A 17,941-nucleotide genomic window follows, 5' to 3' on the forward strand; every position below is an offset into this window, starting at 1 on the left:
GCTTTTCGCTTGTGTCATTGTAGATTTTGTACTGCATTTGCAGCTCTTTTGTGCTCCTCATGAGATACTAAAAGATGTGAGTACCTTGTAGACTTGATAAGTATTTCCAAGAAACCGATTTATATAAATTTTTTAGTAGCATGTCATAACTCAAAAGTACAAGCGAGTATCTAAGATGAAGTGCATTTCTTGCACTTCCATTTTTGGAAGAGTCTAGATACAAACAAAAAAAAAATCTTTTAGGTCAGAGAAAAGAGACTTAATTGATCTTACTGACAACATGCCAAAATTTATAAATGAAATATGAAAATAACGAACAGTAATCAATCTGAAACAATACAAATTTGGAGCAGAGCAAGAACGGGCCTCTAAACAAACAGGGGTGGCATCAGGTGCCAATGAGGAGTAAGCATCCCCTTTCGATCGGTCATGCCTGCGGTGTGCTCATGCATTGTCATAATCGGGCCAACGGAAAAAATCCGTAGAGAATTTAGTGTTGAAATAATGATCAAACAATTAGTATGAGAAAGGTCAGTCAGCATTCGACATAATAATAGATTGGATTTGCTAACAACGTAATCGTATCGACTATAGAATTGAGAAATGATGACTTTAAGGTCAAAATCTAGTAAATGAAAGATACCTACAGTTTTTTCAAATTTGAGAAACGAGTTCTTTTAATGATCCTTTACAAATATGGCTTGCAAAAATAGGGTGTTTCGGGACATAATTTTTTTTATAAACTAGACGAAAAAACATATTGTAAACTGTAATTTTTAATAAAAAACAAGAAAGTCGGGTACAAATTTAGGAGTTTTTTTCCATCTCAGATAAAAGAAATGTATCAATATTGCCTACAGTCTCTCAGAAAACGGTTTTTCATTTCTTCTTAACCTCTACTTCAAAATGATATTAAATTGAATATAGATATCGGGGTTAGTTTTGACATAATTCCAAATTGAATACATTGAAAATGCTTCATTTGCTACATAATTCTTTTACAGCCGTAAAGTACGGGAAAAATTAAGCTTAAATCAATTATGACGTCATAATGGATCTAACACCAAAAAGACAGTCTAAAGTCATTTTACTAGATCTTGACCTTAAACGAGACTGTTCATATCATTGTTTCATCAACTTATTTGATAATAGCTTGCCTCGTTTTAGAAATTGTTCGTACTTAGAGTATGCTCTTACGTATCGAATGAAGTGGGAGATATAAACCCCATATGCTGGTGATAGGGATATATTGCTACTTAAATAAGGGAAATTGACGATGGCAATGTTGAAGTCATCACGTTTATCATAAAGTTTTGTTTTAGGCAACCATTAAGGTATTTTCTTGTAAAATATTCAAATATGTATCAGACTCTGTGGCATCTTTATATCAAGTTCACTGGGATATATCGAGTCGATATATGAATGGAAGTAACTATTGTAAATCGGTCGTCGATATATTTAAATGTCAAGTTAAAGGCCTCAGGAGGTGTCTTTCTAATTCACTGATAAATTTTGCTTCATATGAATATAAAAATAGGTCATTTAATAACGGGACGCAATTGTTACCCATGGGAATTCCGACAGATTGTTGGAAAATCCGATCTCCAAAAGAAACATAGATATTGCCAATCAGAATCTCAACATCTTTTTAATATTTACGTCAGAGTACTTGTGACTGTGTAAAATCGGAATATTTTTAAAAAATAATTTTGTAAGTGACCAATGACAAGGTAAGTAAATTTACGAGTTCCATTTTCATTGAAAAAGCAGCTGTCTACGATGTCAAAAAGCATGGAATTTCATTTACTGGGAATTGTTGTGTAAAGTGTTGAAAACTCGTACGTTTTGACGTTATTGATTTTGATAGAATTTTGGGATTTCAAATTTTCTAAAAGTTTTGTTTCTAAAAAGAAAATGTGGAAGACACTCTAATGAGAACGTTGCCCAATTGCAAAATAGAGTCTTTGAAAACATAGTTCTTGACATGACAAATGAATAAAGGCTGTTATTCTGCCCAAAAGATGAGCAATTTTAGTACTTCAACGTAAATCATCAATTGAAATTGTCAAAACTAAATACAATTGCAAACTTTATCATGTCTTTTGTTTGCACCTTTGTTTAGAGGCAATATATCTATTTTCAAAATGTGTATTTAATTAGTTCACAAAAGCATTTTAGTTTAAAAAGTTTATTGAGCCGTACAATATAATTCCTCTCCTTATTTATACAAGGTAGACTCCTCTTAATTTACTCTTAAGACGGATTTTTCAGTATTCTGTATCAAGCAAAGAGGCTTATTTAGCGTCTCATAAGCGAAAGGTTAAAGTGTCGAAAAAAGAGGTTCCTAAGACCTCCAAGGATCTGAAGGAGAACATTAAGGCCTGCATAAAGGATGACAAAATGCCTGTGGTGCAAGCAGACGACAGAGAACAAACATGGCAGACTTTCCAAGAGCTGCTGGATTTTGACGTCTTCCTGTTGGACTGCAGAATATTAAACGACGATATGGTAGGTAAAATAGCGTGCATTTAATAAATATGAATTCGATTTAATGAGATGTTAGAGGAAGAACAATGACTACGGTTAGAAAAAAGATGCTGTTATAGATATGTATACCTATATCATTATACCTAAACAACTAGTCCTGAGTTACTCATTTCAGATTCCTTGCAAAAAAATGGAAGAAATGCCTTTGGGTTTTTTTTAAATCAATAAAACAGATTGATTATACTTATACTTGTAAAACAGTTTTCAATGTTAATTTTACCAAATATCCTATATATATGCACCCTCCTAAGTTATCGAATCAAGCATTTTACGTTTTCCAGTGACTTTTAGCTTGTATATACTTAACCACCATTCATAGATATTATCTATTTCACTTTGCAGAAAAAGAAAATAAGGGAGACCCCAAAGGCGAACTTATCAGACTCGGAAAGGGTAAATGATATTAAAACTGATTTTACATTTGACAGTTGCAAACAGTTTCTGCAATGAAATATTAAAATCTTTGAATATCAGTTTGTAATATAAGCACATTTTAATGAATACATGAATTAAGAACTTTTCATCTGTTATAAAGAAAGAAATGGAAGAATTATTAAAGAGCATGCAGGACAAAATAGGACACAATCCAAAATTGGAAATAGAGAGATTTGAAAATTGGGCGGAAACAATTATTTCCAACGTCATTTCCTGTTGGCCGACATCAAAGGAAGAAATACAAACTGTCATAGCAGCATCAAAGGAGGAGGGACTGAAGATACGTTGTGCTGGTTCTCGACATAGCTGGGCACCAGTCTTTAGTGATGAGCGACAGATGTTATTAAACCTTGGAAAACTGCGAAGTGACTACGGACATGGTGTCAAAATAAGAATAGCAAATGTACTTATTTTTTAGAATATTTTTAAAATTCAATTATTGATTGATAAATACATACAGGTACTCGTTTTATAAGGCCACCTTCAATGTTTGATATCGCACAGTCCCTACTGAAAGCGTTATACAAACCATGTCTTGCTAGTGCTTCGCATTTGTTCATTTTTCACTACTGATGGACCGATTAATCGATTAAATCGATTATCTTATCGAAATGGTCCCCGATTATAGATAATCAATGATAATTTAAATAATCGATTAATATTAGTTAAAAGTAAATTATTTCTATTATTTTTTATTCATTCTTCTTTGAATATTACGAAATCTTAAGCAATAATCTAATAAATGAATCAAATGACACAAAATACATTGAAAGTGCATTTTAGATATCACCCCAGAATTCTTCACCAATTTACTATTCACTGATTCAAAAATGAACAAATTTAATACTTGAAATCAATCGATTATTAATCGATTATAGTGCATCCGATTATTCCAATAATCGATTATGAAAAAAATACGATCTTCCGTCACTATTTTTCACTCAATATTCATGTTTGGAAGTATAATAGGGTTTCAGATATTCCATTGGCATAAACGAGATCGGATCTCAAAATAAAGGACCCGAAAAAAAGCAGTTGATGATCAATATTAATATTAATTATGGAAAAATTACCCAAAAATAAAATATATGTACAAGTACATGTACAAGAAAATGTATTTCTGTATATAAATATATGTCTTATTAAGTCAACACGGTTTTGGGTCCTCCAATTTTCAGGGACTCGTTTACATTAATTTTGTATTCCTAATCACCCATGAGTTTTTAAAAAAAATTCTTTATAATTGTTTATACATTGTTATAATTGTCATTATCATAGCGTAGTCGCAACGAAGTTGATGTAATGGCGGGCGTCACAACTGGAGAGTTGAAAGATTTTCAACTGAAAAATAAGCTTCACCTTCCTGCTAGTGTCATCATTGACGCAGTGACTGTGGTAGGAATCGTTAGTGCTGGATGTCACGTGAGTAATCATTGCACATTTTCGGGTAAACAATTTATTAGCACAATTTTCTTAACAATGTTTTTTCTTCATTCATTACTAGTACATGACCTTAATGAAATGCATTTCATATTCACAGGGTGTGGGACGTTACTCAAAGTCTATCAGTGATTATGTCGTGAAGATGCGAGTGTTCGATTCTAAAGGCGAATTAAGGACGTATTCGAATGAAAACCAGGCAATGTTCAGAGCAGTTATGGCGGGTTTTGGATGTTTTGGTGTGGTGTATGATATAACGCTAAAGGTAAAATACAACATGTGGTATCTCTATAATTTAAACAGATATCTTTATAAATGAAAAATACATATACATGTATTTAACTACAGATATACATCTCTAATCAAAGAGAGGAATCATGTACAAAAAGAAATACTGTATACAGGGAAATTTTCGACCCCGTTTTATTTTCGCCCCTATCGCCCTACTCACAGGTGGGCGAATTTAAAACGGGGCGAATTCAAAGAACACAGTATAATTTCTTACACAAAACTTTGACTGGGCGAATTTAAAACAAGGTAATATTGTTTGCAAGTGTGAAAGAGTGAAAATAACAGGGGGCGAAAATAACCCTGTATACAGTATACATGTATCTTTTTTTTGAATAAATAGTAAATGGCTTAAAAAAAGCTATTGAGCAATATTCTGTTCTCGCTCTGAAATTAAGCGTTTATGACTTCAACGTCTTTTCAGATAACCCCCCCCCCTTAAAATAAATCTTGAAAGACCGTGAGTGATATGAGTTTGATTTTATGCGGTAATTTTATGAAGATAATTCTATTCTGTCCAATCATGGTAGCATCATATTTTTTTATCTAAAAAATATACACTTCATACCTTGAACTTTAAATTAGTTTTGATCGATGATAGCCCCCTTCCCTTAGAAAATCACGCTTTGAAACAATTCTTCAGCTTCAACTAATGTGTTGACACAGCAACATTTCAAAAATGGTTGAGTCTTGGGGAAAACACATCATTAGATTTATTCATGATTTTCTGTTGCACATGTTGGGAACCTATTTACTTGTAACACACTTAGATGATATTTACAGGTGTATTTCATATCCTTGATTCGCTAATAGTAATATTTTACATATTCTCTTAAAACACTAACAATTACCTAAATCTTATTTAAAAATGCACTTATATACTTATTTATTTTCTTGAGATGGAACCAGAATTTCTGGTAAAAACAGAAAACGTATATTATAACCTGGGAGAAGTTTTCTGCTATGCCAGATGTCTTCAGTCAATAGTCGAGAACAATTGGTCCACTAACATTCTTTGGTTCCCCTACAATTCCTTAAGTTGTGGTGACTACAATCCTAAGAACGATGAGTTGTGGGTACGCGTGACGAATAAAGCGCCACCTGACGTGGACACAGAAGACTGGGACTATTACACTTGGCGTGACACCAAGGATTACGTCACACAGGGGTCACTGGCGGCCATGCTGCCACTATTAGTGGAGGATCCCAGTATTGTGCCGTACTTTTCATGGACTGGCTTTAAATTGTTGAAGTACGTGATGTACCCATCTGGTGAAATTTACCAAGAGCATCCTCATTCTGTTCATTTCAGGTAAGAAATAATACAACTACAGTGTATACCAAAAAAATCCTCATTCTGTACAAATAAGGAAAATAAAATTACAAGTACACCAAGAACATCATTTTCAGATAATTAATTGTTTAAATATTTTACTAGAAAACATGCTTTACGTATGAACAATATCTTAAACGAGGCAAGCTATTGACTAACAAGTTGATGAAACAATGATATCAACAGTTTGAAGTCATCATTTGGCAAGTTTTATGGTCGATACAATGACCTTGTCAGCACATACAACCTATCATAGAGTCAAATGCTGACTGACGTGTTTTATACTAATTGTTATTGATACACTGAACTGTCTACGGATTTTTTGTTGTTTTTTTTTGTTGTTTTTTTTTTTTTTTTATCATGAAAAGGAGCACACGGCGGGTGTGACCGGTCGGCAGGGGATGCTCACTCCTCCATGGTATCTGATCCCACCTCTAAATTTTGAGGTCCATGTTTGCTCTTCTCCAAATTTTATCTTTTTATTGGACTTTCGAGATTTAATACTGTTCGTTATATTCATATTTCATGAAAGCATACTCATACATTCGGGAAAAGACTTTTTTGAGAAAAAAAAATTGCATAGAATGGATAAAAGTATGCTAGAAAAAACTTAGAGACAAAGATGTATTTTGTTGAATAATTTTACTGGAAGAGTCTTAGAAATAGTTTAAAGTGGAAATACAATAGTAGCTGGACACAAATATCTATAACATCAAGGAAGTTTGAAGGAGGCAATGTTGTCCGTCTGTCTGACCTCTAGACAACATAGTTTGTTGAGGGATTTCTGTGCTATGAATAAGGACTGGGACAAGAGTGGAATTAAACGATTCTTGACTAGATTTAATGCAGATCTGGATAAAATGTGGCTCATGTTAAGTAGCTGAATTAAATTCCGAATGAGTCATTATGGCATTGCTTCTTCTTTCCTCCGTGCATAGTGTGTAGATTGTGCTTATTCACCTTAAAGTTTTAAGTATTATTATTTCTCTGCGTAAAGAGTTCTACTTGGTATCCCAAATTTATTTTTACACGTTTATTAATTTTTCATCAGGAAACATATTGACATGGCACCTGTATACGATATGGAATTCATATTTGACTATGATGACGACTACGAGAAGCTGTTACAGATCATACATGTGGTAGTGAAGAGGGTCGACCATTATGAAGAAAAGGAGGAATATCCCCTTACAGCCTTGGAGATCCGCTTTATATCTTACAGGTAATTATTAAAATAAAATGTGAAGACGCTGATTTAGCAAGTAATCAATAATAGTTTAAATATGGTCTCTATATGTACTAGAATGAAAACCTGACTTGAGTAGAAAAATTCAAAAACCAGACCTTGCAGGGAAAAATCGCCTTGGTTCCATTCAATTTATTCTTAACAATCTTGTTTAACAATTTAATTGTGATCCTGAGTAAACATCAATATTTCAAACTGTATAAAAAGGATGATGACTTAATCAAAGCAAGAACATGCCAAAATGATACATTTTTCTCATAGTCATTTTCTGTCCAAAATCAAAAGCCAGACTTCAATTGTACGGGAAAAGAACATGTTTTTAGAGAGCTATAATTATTTCAAAATTTGGTTCTTCGTGCTGAACACAGATTGGGTCAAATGCTGGTGAAGATCTCGAGGGATGACTAGCAAAAGAAAACCAAAACAAAAATCTACTGGTCCTTCGAGTCCAGGAAAAAGTCATCACCCCTGCCATTGTAAAAAGCTACAGTTCAGAAACTTTAACCAGAGAACAAATTGCTGGAGTGAGGATACATGCAAGAAGGACTGTTGTTAGCCAAACCCAACAGGAAACTGACAAAGTGATGGATTCACAAAGAGTGGGCTGTTAGAATATGCGGATACTCTACCAAACTGGAAAAATGGCATTTGTGGCAAGAAAAATAGAACGATTTAACATCGAGCTTTTTGGACTTAGTGAGAATAGATTGACAGACAGTGGCACTATGCAGTTATCATTCTCTGTCCAGGAAGATCAGATGACCAGCGTAATAGAGGAGTACGCATCAAGAAGGATTCAAAGCAGTTTACTGAAAAGGAAACCTATCAACGAAATTAATCAAGGCGAGAAACAACTCAGCATATGCCAAACTTACCACCATCGTTTGCGATGCTCCAACAAAGGATGCTGAAGATTATGAGAAGGACTGTTTGTTGACTTACCACCAAGGCATGATGTTAAACTCATTATGGGAGATCTGAATGCTAAAAGAAGAATAAACCTTGAAGACAAAGAAGGTACAATTGGTCAACAAGGGTTATGGTAACAACAATGGTGAAAGACTTGGCACGTTTAGCCAAAAAAAAAAGCTTAATAGAATTCTTCAGATGGTCAAATCAGAAACCAGATCGACCAAATATTTATTAACAAGGGATGGAGAGGCAGTCGAATGAGTGTAGCTAGTTGCAAGACATGGATAGCCACTCACTAGTGCTTGCTAAAGTGAAACTCAAGCTTCGCAAGGTAAACAAAAAGAACAAACGACCAGCCCCTAAATATTCAAAAATTAAAGGAATGTTAAATCAAAAAAGCATTCCAATTAGAGACAAGGAAGTTTTGCTTCTAATATGGAAAATGACGAAGAGATACATACAACGCTCTTAAATAAGCTTCTCCTGGAGACAGACTGACAACTAAATTACTTGCGCAGAAGAAAAGGAAAAGGGATAACTGGATTTCAGAAAAAATATGTAGGAAAATCATTACATGAAGGCAAAGGAAAAAGAAAATCTTAGATTTTTTAAGAGAACTAAAGGTAGAGTACAAACTCAATTAGACACGATCAGACAAGGAGAAATACAGAAAACTAGCAGCAGCAGGAGAAGAAAGAGCGACTACAAGACAGAAATTATTACCTTGACCCAACTTTCAATGATACTGGCAGGAAAATTATCTTCCAACACATTGAAAAAGTTCTGGATAAAACATGGAGGAAGATAATTAAATGAAGGTAAAAGAAAGGGACAATCTTGATTATTAACAAAATCTGAAAAAACTTCGAGAAAATAAAGGAAGAGTACACACAATTAGACGAACATGAGTCAAGAAATGTGCACGATTAAAAAAAGAGATTATATCGATAATCATGTAACAGAAGAAACAAAACGAACGACTGCAAGACACAAGAAATGAAGACCTTGACCCAATTATCAAGAACACTGGCAGGAAAATTATCTTCCCATCGAAGAAATCAACCGTCTCAAGATGTGGACATTTCAAAATGTTGGAAGAAACACTTTGAAAGAGTCCTCACTTCTCAACATAGATAATCCATATCTGGGGCAAACATAACACATCTTACCAATCAACTGGGAACCACCAACACTGAAAGAAGTTAAAAAAGCAATCACTAACAGCACCTGGAGTCTGAAGTGGATCAGATTAATGTAGTTACTGACGGCAAAGGAACACCTAAAACTGTACTGGGTTACTCAAAAAGATACTCTCAAGGATCTGGACTACAGAAGAATTGCCATCAAGTGGAAGAGTTGCTCCATCATAAAGCTGCCAAAGAAGGGGGATTTAATTGACTACAACTGAAACAACTGAATTTAGTTTTCTTTCACCAGCAAAGTTCTGAGAAGATTTTGCCTGCATTTCAAAACCATTTAGTCATTTAGAAGGGAGATTTAAATGACTACAACTGAAACAACTGAATTTAGTTTTCTTTCACCAGCAAAGTTCTGAGAAGATTTTTGCCCGCATTTCAAAAGCCATTTAGTCATTTAGAAACATCTGAAAATAATAATAGGTTAGAGCCTTTTTATATCATGCAGAATCATGGGAGTAGAAAAATACTAAAATCAGAATACTTAACTAGATGTCGTCCAAGGTTACTCTGCATCTTCTGGTCAAGGACTATCATTAATGAAAATTGTTTAGGAGGAAAAAATTCCAGCCACTTTCCCTAGACGTCAAGAATAGGGGATGTCTCCTCAACATACAACTAAAACAACCTTCCATAAACAGAATATAAATAAGCGGTCCAATCTAATAAGGGATATACGAGAATGACCATTCTTTCTTTCGTCTATTGATAAGGAAGACAAAATGTTTCCATTCCTGACTCCCTCTTACTTCCTCTTTGGTTCCTTAATTTCTTTGAAACTGCTGTCTTCTAACTTCTTACCCTCCAGTTACATTGTTCTTAAAGACTTTGTGTCTTCCGGACAACTTAACGTAAACCATGGATATTAAATCAGATTTAAAATATACATTTATCCCATGTTTACCCCTTTATCCCGTGGATATGACTCATTGGATATTTTTTCATAACCCACAGTTAAGTGCAGTTGTGACGTCACAATGGTTTTAGCGTTAGCGTGATGAAGTAAAACAAAGTGGAGTCCTATATAAAACAGTGTAAAACATTGGTTGTGAAGTATTGAACATGGGATATAAAGAATCTCCCATGATTTGTAGTTGGATATGACTTTTATCCAACTCGTTGTGTGTTTTTTATCCCCTCGCCAAGGCTCGGGGATAAAATACACACAACTCGTTGGATAAAAATCACATCCAACTACAAATCATGGGAGATCCTATATTTATCTAATGTCTCATCATAAAACCACATGATCAAAATTAAATATATCCCAATGCTTGAAATTCAAGGGAAACTGATAACCTACAGTTTATTTTCTTTTTAAAAAGATTCAATGTGAGTTTTATTTAGTCTTGAAATGCTTCCTATCCTGATACACTTGCATTTCCGTTTGCAGATCGAGGAAAATCATTCCTAACCACGCAACGTAGATAAGAGTAGAAACTGTTAGCATTAGGAATGTAATGTAAATCGTTTTAGCTAAACAAAATATAATGTACCTTGTATGTACAATTATTTTTATTTCCTTGAACACCGTGTATATATACGAAACTTTGTTCCTTGCGATTTGAATTAAGAATCAAAGATGGTAGATGGAGTTCATACAGGATTCGTCTTGACTCTAACGTTACATTTTCAAAGCAATTTTTGATGATATGTTGCTACTGTAAAATCACATATATTCGTGGGGTCAGATTACCGTGGTTATAGGAAAAAAAATGGTTCGTGGGGATTTGATTTCGTTGCAGTAGAAGTGTTGAGTACTTACGCATATGGAATTTTACATTTCGAGGAGGATAGGAATTCGTGGGTCTTACCACACCTCGAAAACGAAAAGCAATCCCCCATGAAAAATAGTGATTTCACAGTATTTTTTTATATAAACATCAGAGTTCTGTTTGTGAATCTGAGCTTGAGCAATGCAATCTATAAGAAAGAAAGTCGTTCCAAAATCAAGTCATGTAATTCATTATAATAGCAATAGTAGAATTTTTGCGATTTTAAATGTTTCAGTGATGCCTATTTGGGATCAGGAGTGCTTGCCAATCCTGCTACTGGTGGGTCTGGTCATGTGATGTGTATAGAGATCTTAGGCTGTCCCGGATGTAGGGGCTGGGATACATTCAGTACTGAGGTTGGCAAGGAGTGGATGGATCTTGGAGGGGTGCCTCACCTGGCCAAACAATGGAATCATTTACCCGGGATTTATGAACACATCCAAGAGGTATAAAATAGCAAAACAAGTAAATCGTTGAGGCATTGAAAATTTCCCCACTGCATACTAGTTTTTGTTTGTAGGATACACTAACTAATAATCAGGTAATTATTTTGTTGAATCCTTGCACAATTTAAAAATAGATTAGGCATTAATGACGAAAATCATGGGATGTTTTTCATTTCATCATTTGTCTTTGTTGTAGAAAATGAGTGGGCCTATCACATCCTTCAAGACGCAATTAAAGAAATCAGGGGCGGATCCAGATGGCATGTTTCTAAATGAAAATTTTAAAATGCTTCTGGGTATATTGTAGTTCCTTAAAAGACAATTACTTAATGTGTGACAATGCCTGATTAACATTATGCAACAAATTAAAGTCTTGAAAAAATTACAAAAAGAATAATAATAGCATGCTTTATGTACTTCATTTAAAGGGTAACGGGTCTTTTAAACAGTGTTTCTTGTTATTTCCATCATCTTGTATTTAATGGCTGGGATTTAGCATTTATATCTACATAGTTGTACATTAATTTACTGTCAAATAAAATTTCTTATTTTTGAACATTATTACATAATTTAGTAATTTTAAGTAGAGGGCAGAATGCTCAGTATAATCATGCAATCTATTTATTGTTTAATGTACAGACATACTGAAAGAAAATTTTGAAAGGATGTTGAATGTTATAAATGTCCAGGTCTTTGAAAAGTGCTTGACTGTTAATAGTTTTGGTGCCATCTGCCAGGTTCCAGAACTTAGGGGAGGGGAACCACTAAATCTTAATTTTGTTTCCCTTCACCAAAAAAACGTAATGATATAACAGGTTGAAACTTTATGAATACTTTCAGAAAGGAATCTAAACCTTCATGCCAGCCATTGTAGAAGAAAAAAAGGGGGGAAAGGGAGGGGGGGGGGGGTAGGCTATGATAAATAACAATCTGTCTACATTAAAAACTTCAGAACCACAATTAAAACTGATAATTACAATTCTTAAATAGTTAAAACTTTTTCAGTACAAAATCTTCATGAATATACATTTATTATTTCATGATCACATAAATCATAATCACCAATATACAAAATGTCATGTGCATGTACAATTTCTTGATTGACAATGAAAAACACAGACTTTATGCAGCATGGATATGAATCAGGGTTTTAAAGTGACCTAAGTTGAGGGGACACATGCAAGATTAGTCAAGGTTAAAAATGAATAAAAGCCTGTTGTATGTTAATAAAGCTTGAACTACATTAAAGAACCTTCATGATACTTTTTTCCAGAATTTTAGGACACATTCTGCAATATGCTATAATACTGAACAGCTCTTTCTACAATTTTGTCAATTTTGTGTCAATTCACAATCATCTCTTAATACAGAAAATAAATGCACATCATTACACGTATATCAATAAAAAGAAGAAACAAAATTTGCCAGAATTTTTAGTGTCTGTACATTAAGAACGGATATTTTGTCACAGTTCATGATGTACTTAAAAATGTTCAAAGTAAATGTTAACTTAAATAAAATGTCTTGTAAGTATACAAATATGATGACAGTACAATAAAAATATAATACCATTATAATTATGTGCAGACAACTTTTTTTCATGTACATGTACTTTAAAATCATTATAATCCTACACAGCAACACCCTAGGCTAAAGCATACTAGTCCTTCACTGGATGTCATTTAAATAAATATAGAAAGTTCATAAAGTTTTTAGGGGACTTTTCAACAGGACAAAGTTAAATTCACAAGGTGTCCAGTAATTCCATGTCAACATATTTAAATTTCTTTTCATTTTTAAAATTGGAGGGGATAAAGCACATGCAATAAAATGTAACTCAATATTTGACACGTGTCTATATTGCTCTGAAAGTTTATGTACTTAAAATTTTTAACATATAATATGGCATGAAAGTGGTCAAAACCTACACCAAAGTCTTGTTCATATGAGTGCATTTTGCAGAAAGAATAGTTTTGAAAATTACTCATTGGATCACAAACATAAGTTGCTGTCTGAGTATTAGAATTGTCATAAAATTGGCCATGAAGCAGTATAGGAAGGATAGGGCAAAGTGACCACTTTGTGATGCTCTGCTGTGTAAGAAATGCTAATTGTTCCACAACCTAAATAACAGTGGAGACTAGATATCATTGAGATGGTGGCCATCTCAAAGGGCCCTGCTTTCAGGAACGAACATGAAAATGTAAGGTAGCTGAAAAGGGTTTATTTTGAAGAGGAACATTTGTGTACTATTAAAGGTGTGTTGTTTGAATCTAAAGGGCTTCTATGTCATCCTTGTTATAAAAAAAATGGCACGAAAATCACTAGTGCTCCATACTCTCTATCAAAAAAAATGGCACAAAAATCATGAATGTTGCATATCCTCTATGAAAATTGTTGCATATCCTCTATCAAAATATGGAAGGAAAATCAGAAATGTTCCGTACCCAAGTCAATTGGTAAAGTTTGAGGCTGACTGGACTTAAGGGAGAGAAATAATGCACCAAACAAAGATTTTAAACAGAGAGGCTATTTTTGACCTTGACCCTTGACCAAGAAACTTCGTTCAAGGTCACTGCACATCCACTGACCAGTGGCACTCTGTGAGTGAAGTATGAGCCACATTGGACCAAGGGGAGAGAAGATATGCTCCGGACAAGGATTTTTCATATAATTCTGCTATGACCTTAACCTTAGGCTTAGAAACATGGTTCAAGGTCACTGCACACCCTTTACCCAAAGGCACTCTGAGGGTGAAGTATGAGCCAGATTGGGCCAAGGAGAGAGAAGATATGCTCCAGATAAGAGATCTCTGATGGACAGACTGATGGAAGGATGGATGGACAGACTGATCACTATAGGGTGCCTGCAGAGCGAGGCCCTAATAAATACACTTATCTTAGTGTGCACAACAACTAGATAAATGAAGTACAGTAAAACTCAGTTATAAAGAAGTCACTGGGACCTCAAAGTTTGATTCTACCTTATTTAACCCGAGTACTTAATATTGTGAAATGGCCCTTGGACATCGAATCGCGAGAAGTATAATTCGCGAGTGGACACTTGATCAAGAGTTTTTACAGGGATTTCAGCACCATAAAAATTAAAGCGAGTAATTTTATTTTGCGAGTGGTTCTTCTCGCATAATTACACAATTATTAATTCCTCACGTATATATTTAGGAATCTACAGTATGTAACAGAAATTCATTTTATCCGTATATGGAACATAGTGAAAAGTCTTCTCAGCGATTCATAAAAGTTTCCATAATAACTGAGATTTCCTTATAAGAGAGTTCTTTATAAGTGAGTTTTGCTGTACACTTACATGTGTGAATGGTATGTATGTATGGTGAATTTATTCTGAATATTCTTATAACTCCTATGAAAATATCTGAAAAGCAGTACACTAGATTTTTATACAAATGATATGCACAATAAACTTCCTTTCAAAAAGAGAATATAAGAGCTTACTGTGATCATTTTTGGAATGTTTCTTCTTAGCTAGTTTATACTGAATGAAAACAACCTTCATCGTAACTGTTTAAAGTACCAGTACATCTGTATTTGGTTGTATTAAAAACTAGCTGTGAAGTGAAATTTGAAAACAACTGCAACCATTCACAATACTAAAGTATTATCTGAAAACATCAAATTGAATTCATTAGTCAATTACAAGTTATAAAGTAGACATCTGACAATCCTCAAGCATATTGTCATTCTACAACCATTCTTATTCTCACATGACATACAGAATTGCAAGTATATGGGACTGTGCAAAAGCAAGTTACTCTACATTTTCCCCAACAAAGCAAAGTCTCTTTATTTTAAATGTCTGCATACATGGCCTTTTCTGATTGGTTGGATCTGATTTGGCAATATTTTTTATGTGTTCTCATTGGTCAGACTTGGTTTTGGAATTTTCTGTAGTTAGCTTCCACTATTTCTATCACATTGTCAATAAAAGGTCTCTCTGCTACATTCACTTTCATTAGTCTAACAATTAATTCATGTATTGCACTGGTATATCTGGAAATAAAAATGATAACAATAAATTCACAATCATAATATCAGATGCATTAAGTAAATGCTAACTAAGAACTTGTACAAAAATGCATACTTTGTTTTAAAAAACATAGAAATGATGCTTAAATTAAAAAAGATTAAAGACAATATCAACTTTTGATAGATTTTAAATCTGTTTTGCACTGTTAAAAGCAAGAGCAGTGAGTGAACGCAGAGAGCCCTCAAACTACAAGTTCTTTTGTCAATGTCTGGGTGCAGAGAAAATTTGAACTGTTTTGATGCAGTTGAATTTTTTTCTGCAGTAACTTTGGTTCCCACATTCCCCCATAAATTGCATACCCCTGCCCAAACTACATTCTCACAATAACCAAACAAAAGTTTACAAATAAAAAAGAAAATGGAAATTGCTGAAAGTCAGTAGATTGAACCCTTTTTGTTAAATTTTGCACTTTTACACTCCATTATGGAAATGCAACTAACATATGATTTTTCAATACAGTCTAAGACTGTGTGTTGTCCAACCTTTAACCTTATATCTACATATTTCATGTGGTTCAAAGAGACAGATCTAAGTTAAAAGTGTATACTAAGAGTTTCAGTATGGGATTCAGTAATAAATACACAACTGTGCTCACTCCCAACAGTCACACCATCAACATATTACACAATTCGTATGTATTTTTCTATAAATTGTTGAATCTGTTTTATTAAGACTTACCCTGAATTCTCGGGAAATTTAATGTTTTCACTCTGTGTTGCGAGAGCTATACTGCCACCCTGGGCATATATTTTATCAAACGGGGATTCTAGGAATGCCAATGCATATAGCAAACAGCCCAAAGACTGAAAAACATAGCACAGATAATTATAATAAATCTCAAGGAATACTAATGTTTCCTACTTTCTTTTTCACTGAGCCTAAGAAAATAGATTACAGTACTGCATTGTAGAGAAAAAAAAGCTTTGATATATAACAGTTACTATACATCTGATTTTAATTTACAAATACTTCTATTTGTAACACTAATAGACTTGTTCAATGGTGATTTCTGATCTTACCCAGATGTCTGTCCGTTCGTCAACGGTGGATCCTGTTTCAACATTGAAGAGTTCTGGAGCTCGATAAAACATGGAACACCGTTCTGCTGCCTCATCCTAGAACAGAACACGATTATTTATCTGGTATCATTATTAAAGCATGTGCACTTCACACACTTAAATTATAATTGGTGAAAAATTTCCTCTACAATTTGTTTTATGTGATATAAAATAATATGAATACTAATATTAAAAAAACCCCGATTTTTGCAATTCCTTTTTTTTTTTTGCAGTCAGGTTGTAAGTTGATTGCAAGCTCAGTGTGGTTGGGGATTTAGCAACAGGGGATTATAAAATAATAATGATTCTAGTCTTTACATGCAGATTAATGGGAGGTTTGTATGTAAGTTGGAAGGGGGGCATAAAATCACCACTCATAAACTCTGCCTGCTAAAATTTAAAATTCAAGATCACTGCAAAATATAGGAAATATGCACCTGTAATTGTCTGGAAATTTTGGCAGAAGAAACATCCACTCTGGCTAAATCTGCAGAACCCAGGTCCATTAAAATGGGAGAACCATCATCAGCCATCATCACATTAGCTGGTTTTATGTCTCTATAAGAAGTAGAATTTCAAATTATATGAATATCAATATGAAGAATAGCAGGTGTATTTACATTGTAATTTATCATGCTATCTCAATTTCCCTAGCGTCGTAGCATTTGCTAAAATGTTGAATCACATTGTAAATTGAAATGTTATGAAAACAAAAGAAGAAGAATTCTCAACAAAGAACTGTAAGCAAAAGAAATGGGGTTGAGATTGCAGATTACTCAAAATTCAATGAAAAAATAATCTTAATCATTATAATCAGACATTAATCTGCTAAATAAACAAAGAACTGAGACAGGAGAGCATCGTACAAGTTTGTACTTGACCCATACAAATCAACATATACCTTATATCTAAATTGAAAATGAATAAATAAAACACACTTAAAGCAAACACACTTATAATAAATTGATGCTTTCAGCGAAGTGATTTTCATCCCCATGACTTTAAAATATACTGTAAACTTAACGGATATAACAAATTACGTTTATCACAAAGCAAATCATCCATCCCAGGTGGCACTTCATTATAAGCGTCTTTTACTGTACATGTATTATATTTGTCAATGGTTACACACTAAAGGGAATAATGCCTTTTAATTTTGAAGAGACTTTTAAAGTATATTATAATTAAAACACATAATTC

General features: G+C 33.7%; 2 protein-coding genes across 2 annotated transcripts in view; one reads left to right on the plus strand and one right to left on the minus strand.

The window, feature by feature from the left end:
* Positions 1 to 521: 521 nt before the first annotated feature.
* On the plus strand, positions 522 to 12,138 carry LOC133193568 (uncharacterized). The gene is made up of 10 exons (XM_061329529.1): positions 522 to 530; positions 2,272 to 2,508; positions 2,890 to 2,940; positions 3,083 to 3,385; positions 4,261 to 4,404; positions 4,523 to 4,687; positions 5,610 to 6,022; positions 7,095 to 7,265; positions 11,408 to 11,618; positions 11,815 to 12,138. The coding sequence occupies exons 1-10, from the start codon at positions 522 to 524 to the stop codon at positions 11,923 to 11,925; spliced, it is 1,815 nt and encodes a 604-aa protein (XP_061185513.1). The 3' UTR covers positions 11,926 to 12,138.
* A 3,059-nt stretch (positions 12,139 to 15,197) lies between these two features.
* Positions 15,198 to 17,941, minus strand: part of LOC133194182 (serine/threonine-protein kinase 16-like) — a 9,754-nt gene continuing 7,010 nt past the window's right edge. Inside the window, exons 4-7 of the mRNA XM_061330186.1 lie at positions 17,179 to 17,299; positions 16,703 to 16,798; positions 16,362 to 16,486; positions 15,198 to 15,646 (exon numbers count right to left, since the gene is read on the minus strand). Of these exons, the coding sequence (XP_061186170.1) occupies positions 15,520 to 15,646; positions 16,362 to 16,486; positions 16,703 to 16,798; positions 17,179 to 17,299 (469 nt within the window). The 3' untranslated portion in view covers positions 15,198 to 15,519. The remainder of the gene's footprint in view (positions 15,647 to 16,361; positions 16,487 to 16,702; positions 16,799 to 17,178; positions 17,300 to 17,941) is intronic.

The sequence above is a fragment of the Saccostrea echinata genome, unplaced genomic scaffold, assembly GCF_033153115.1.
Source record: "Saccostrea echinata isolate AGI-Se365-2 ecotype Australia unplaced genomic scaffold, CSIRO_AGI_Sech_v1 ptg000028l, whole genome shotgun sequence".
Lineage (NCBI taxonomy): Eukaryota > Metazoa > Mollusca > Bivalvia > Ostreida > Ostreidae > Saccostrea > Saccostrea echinata.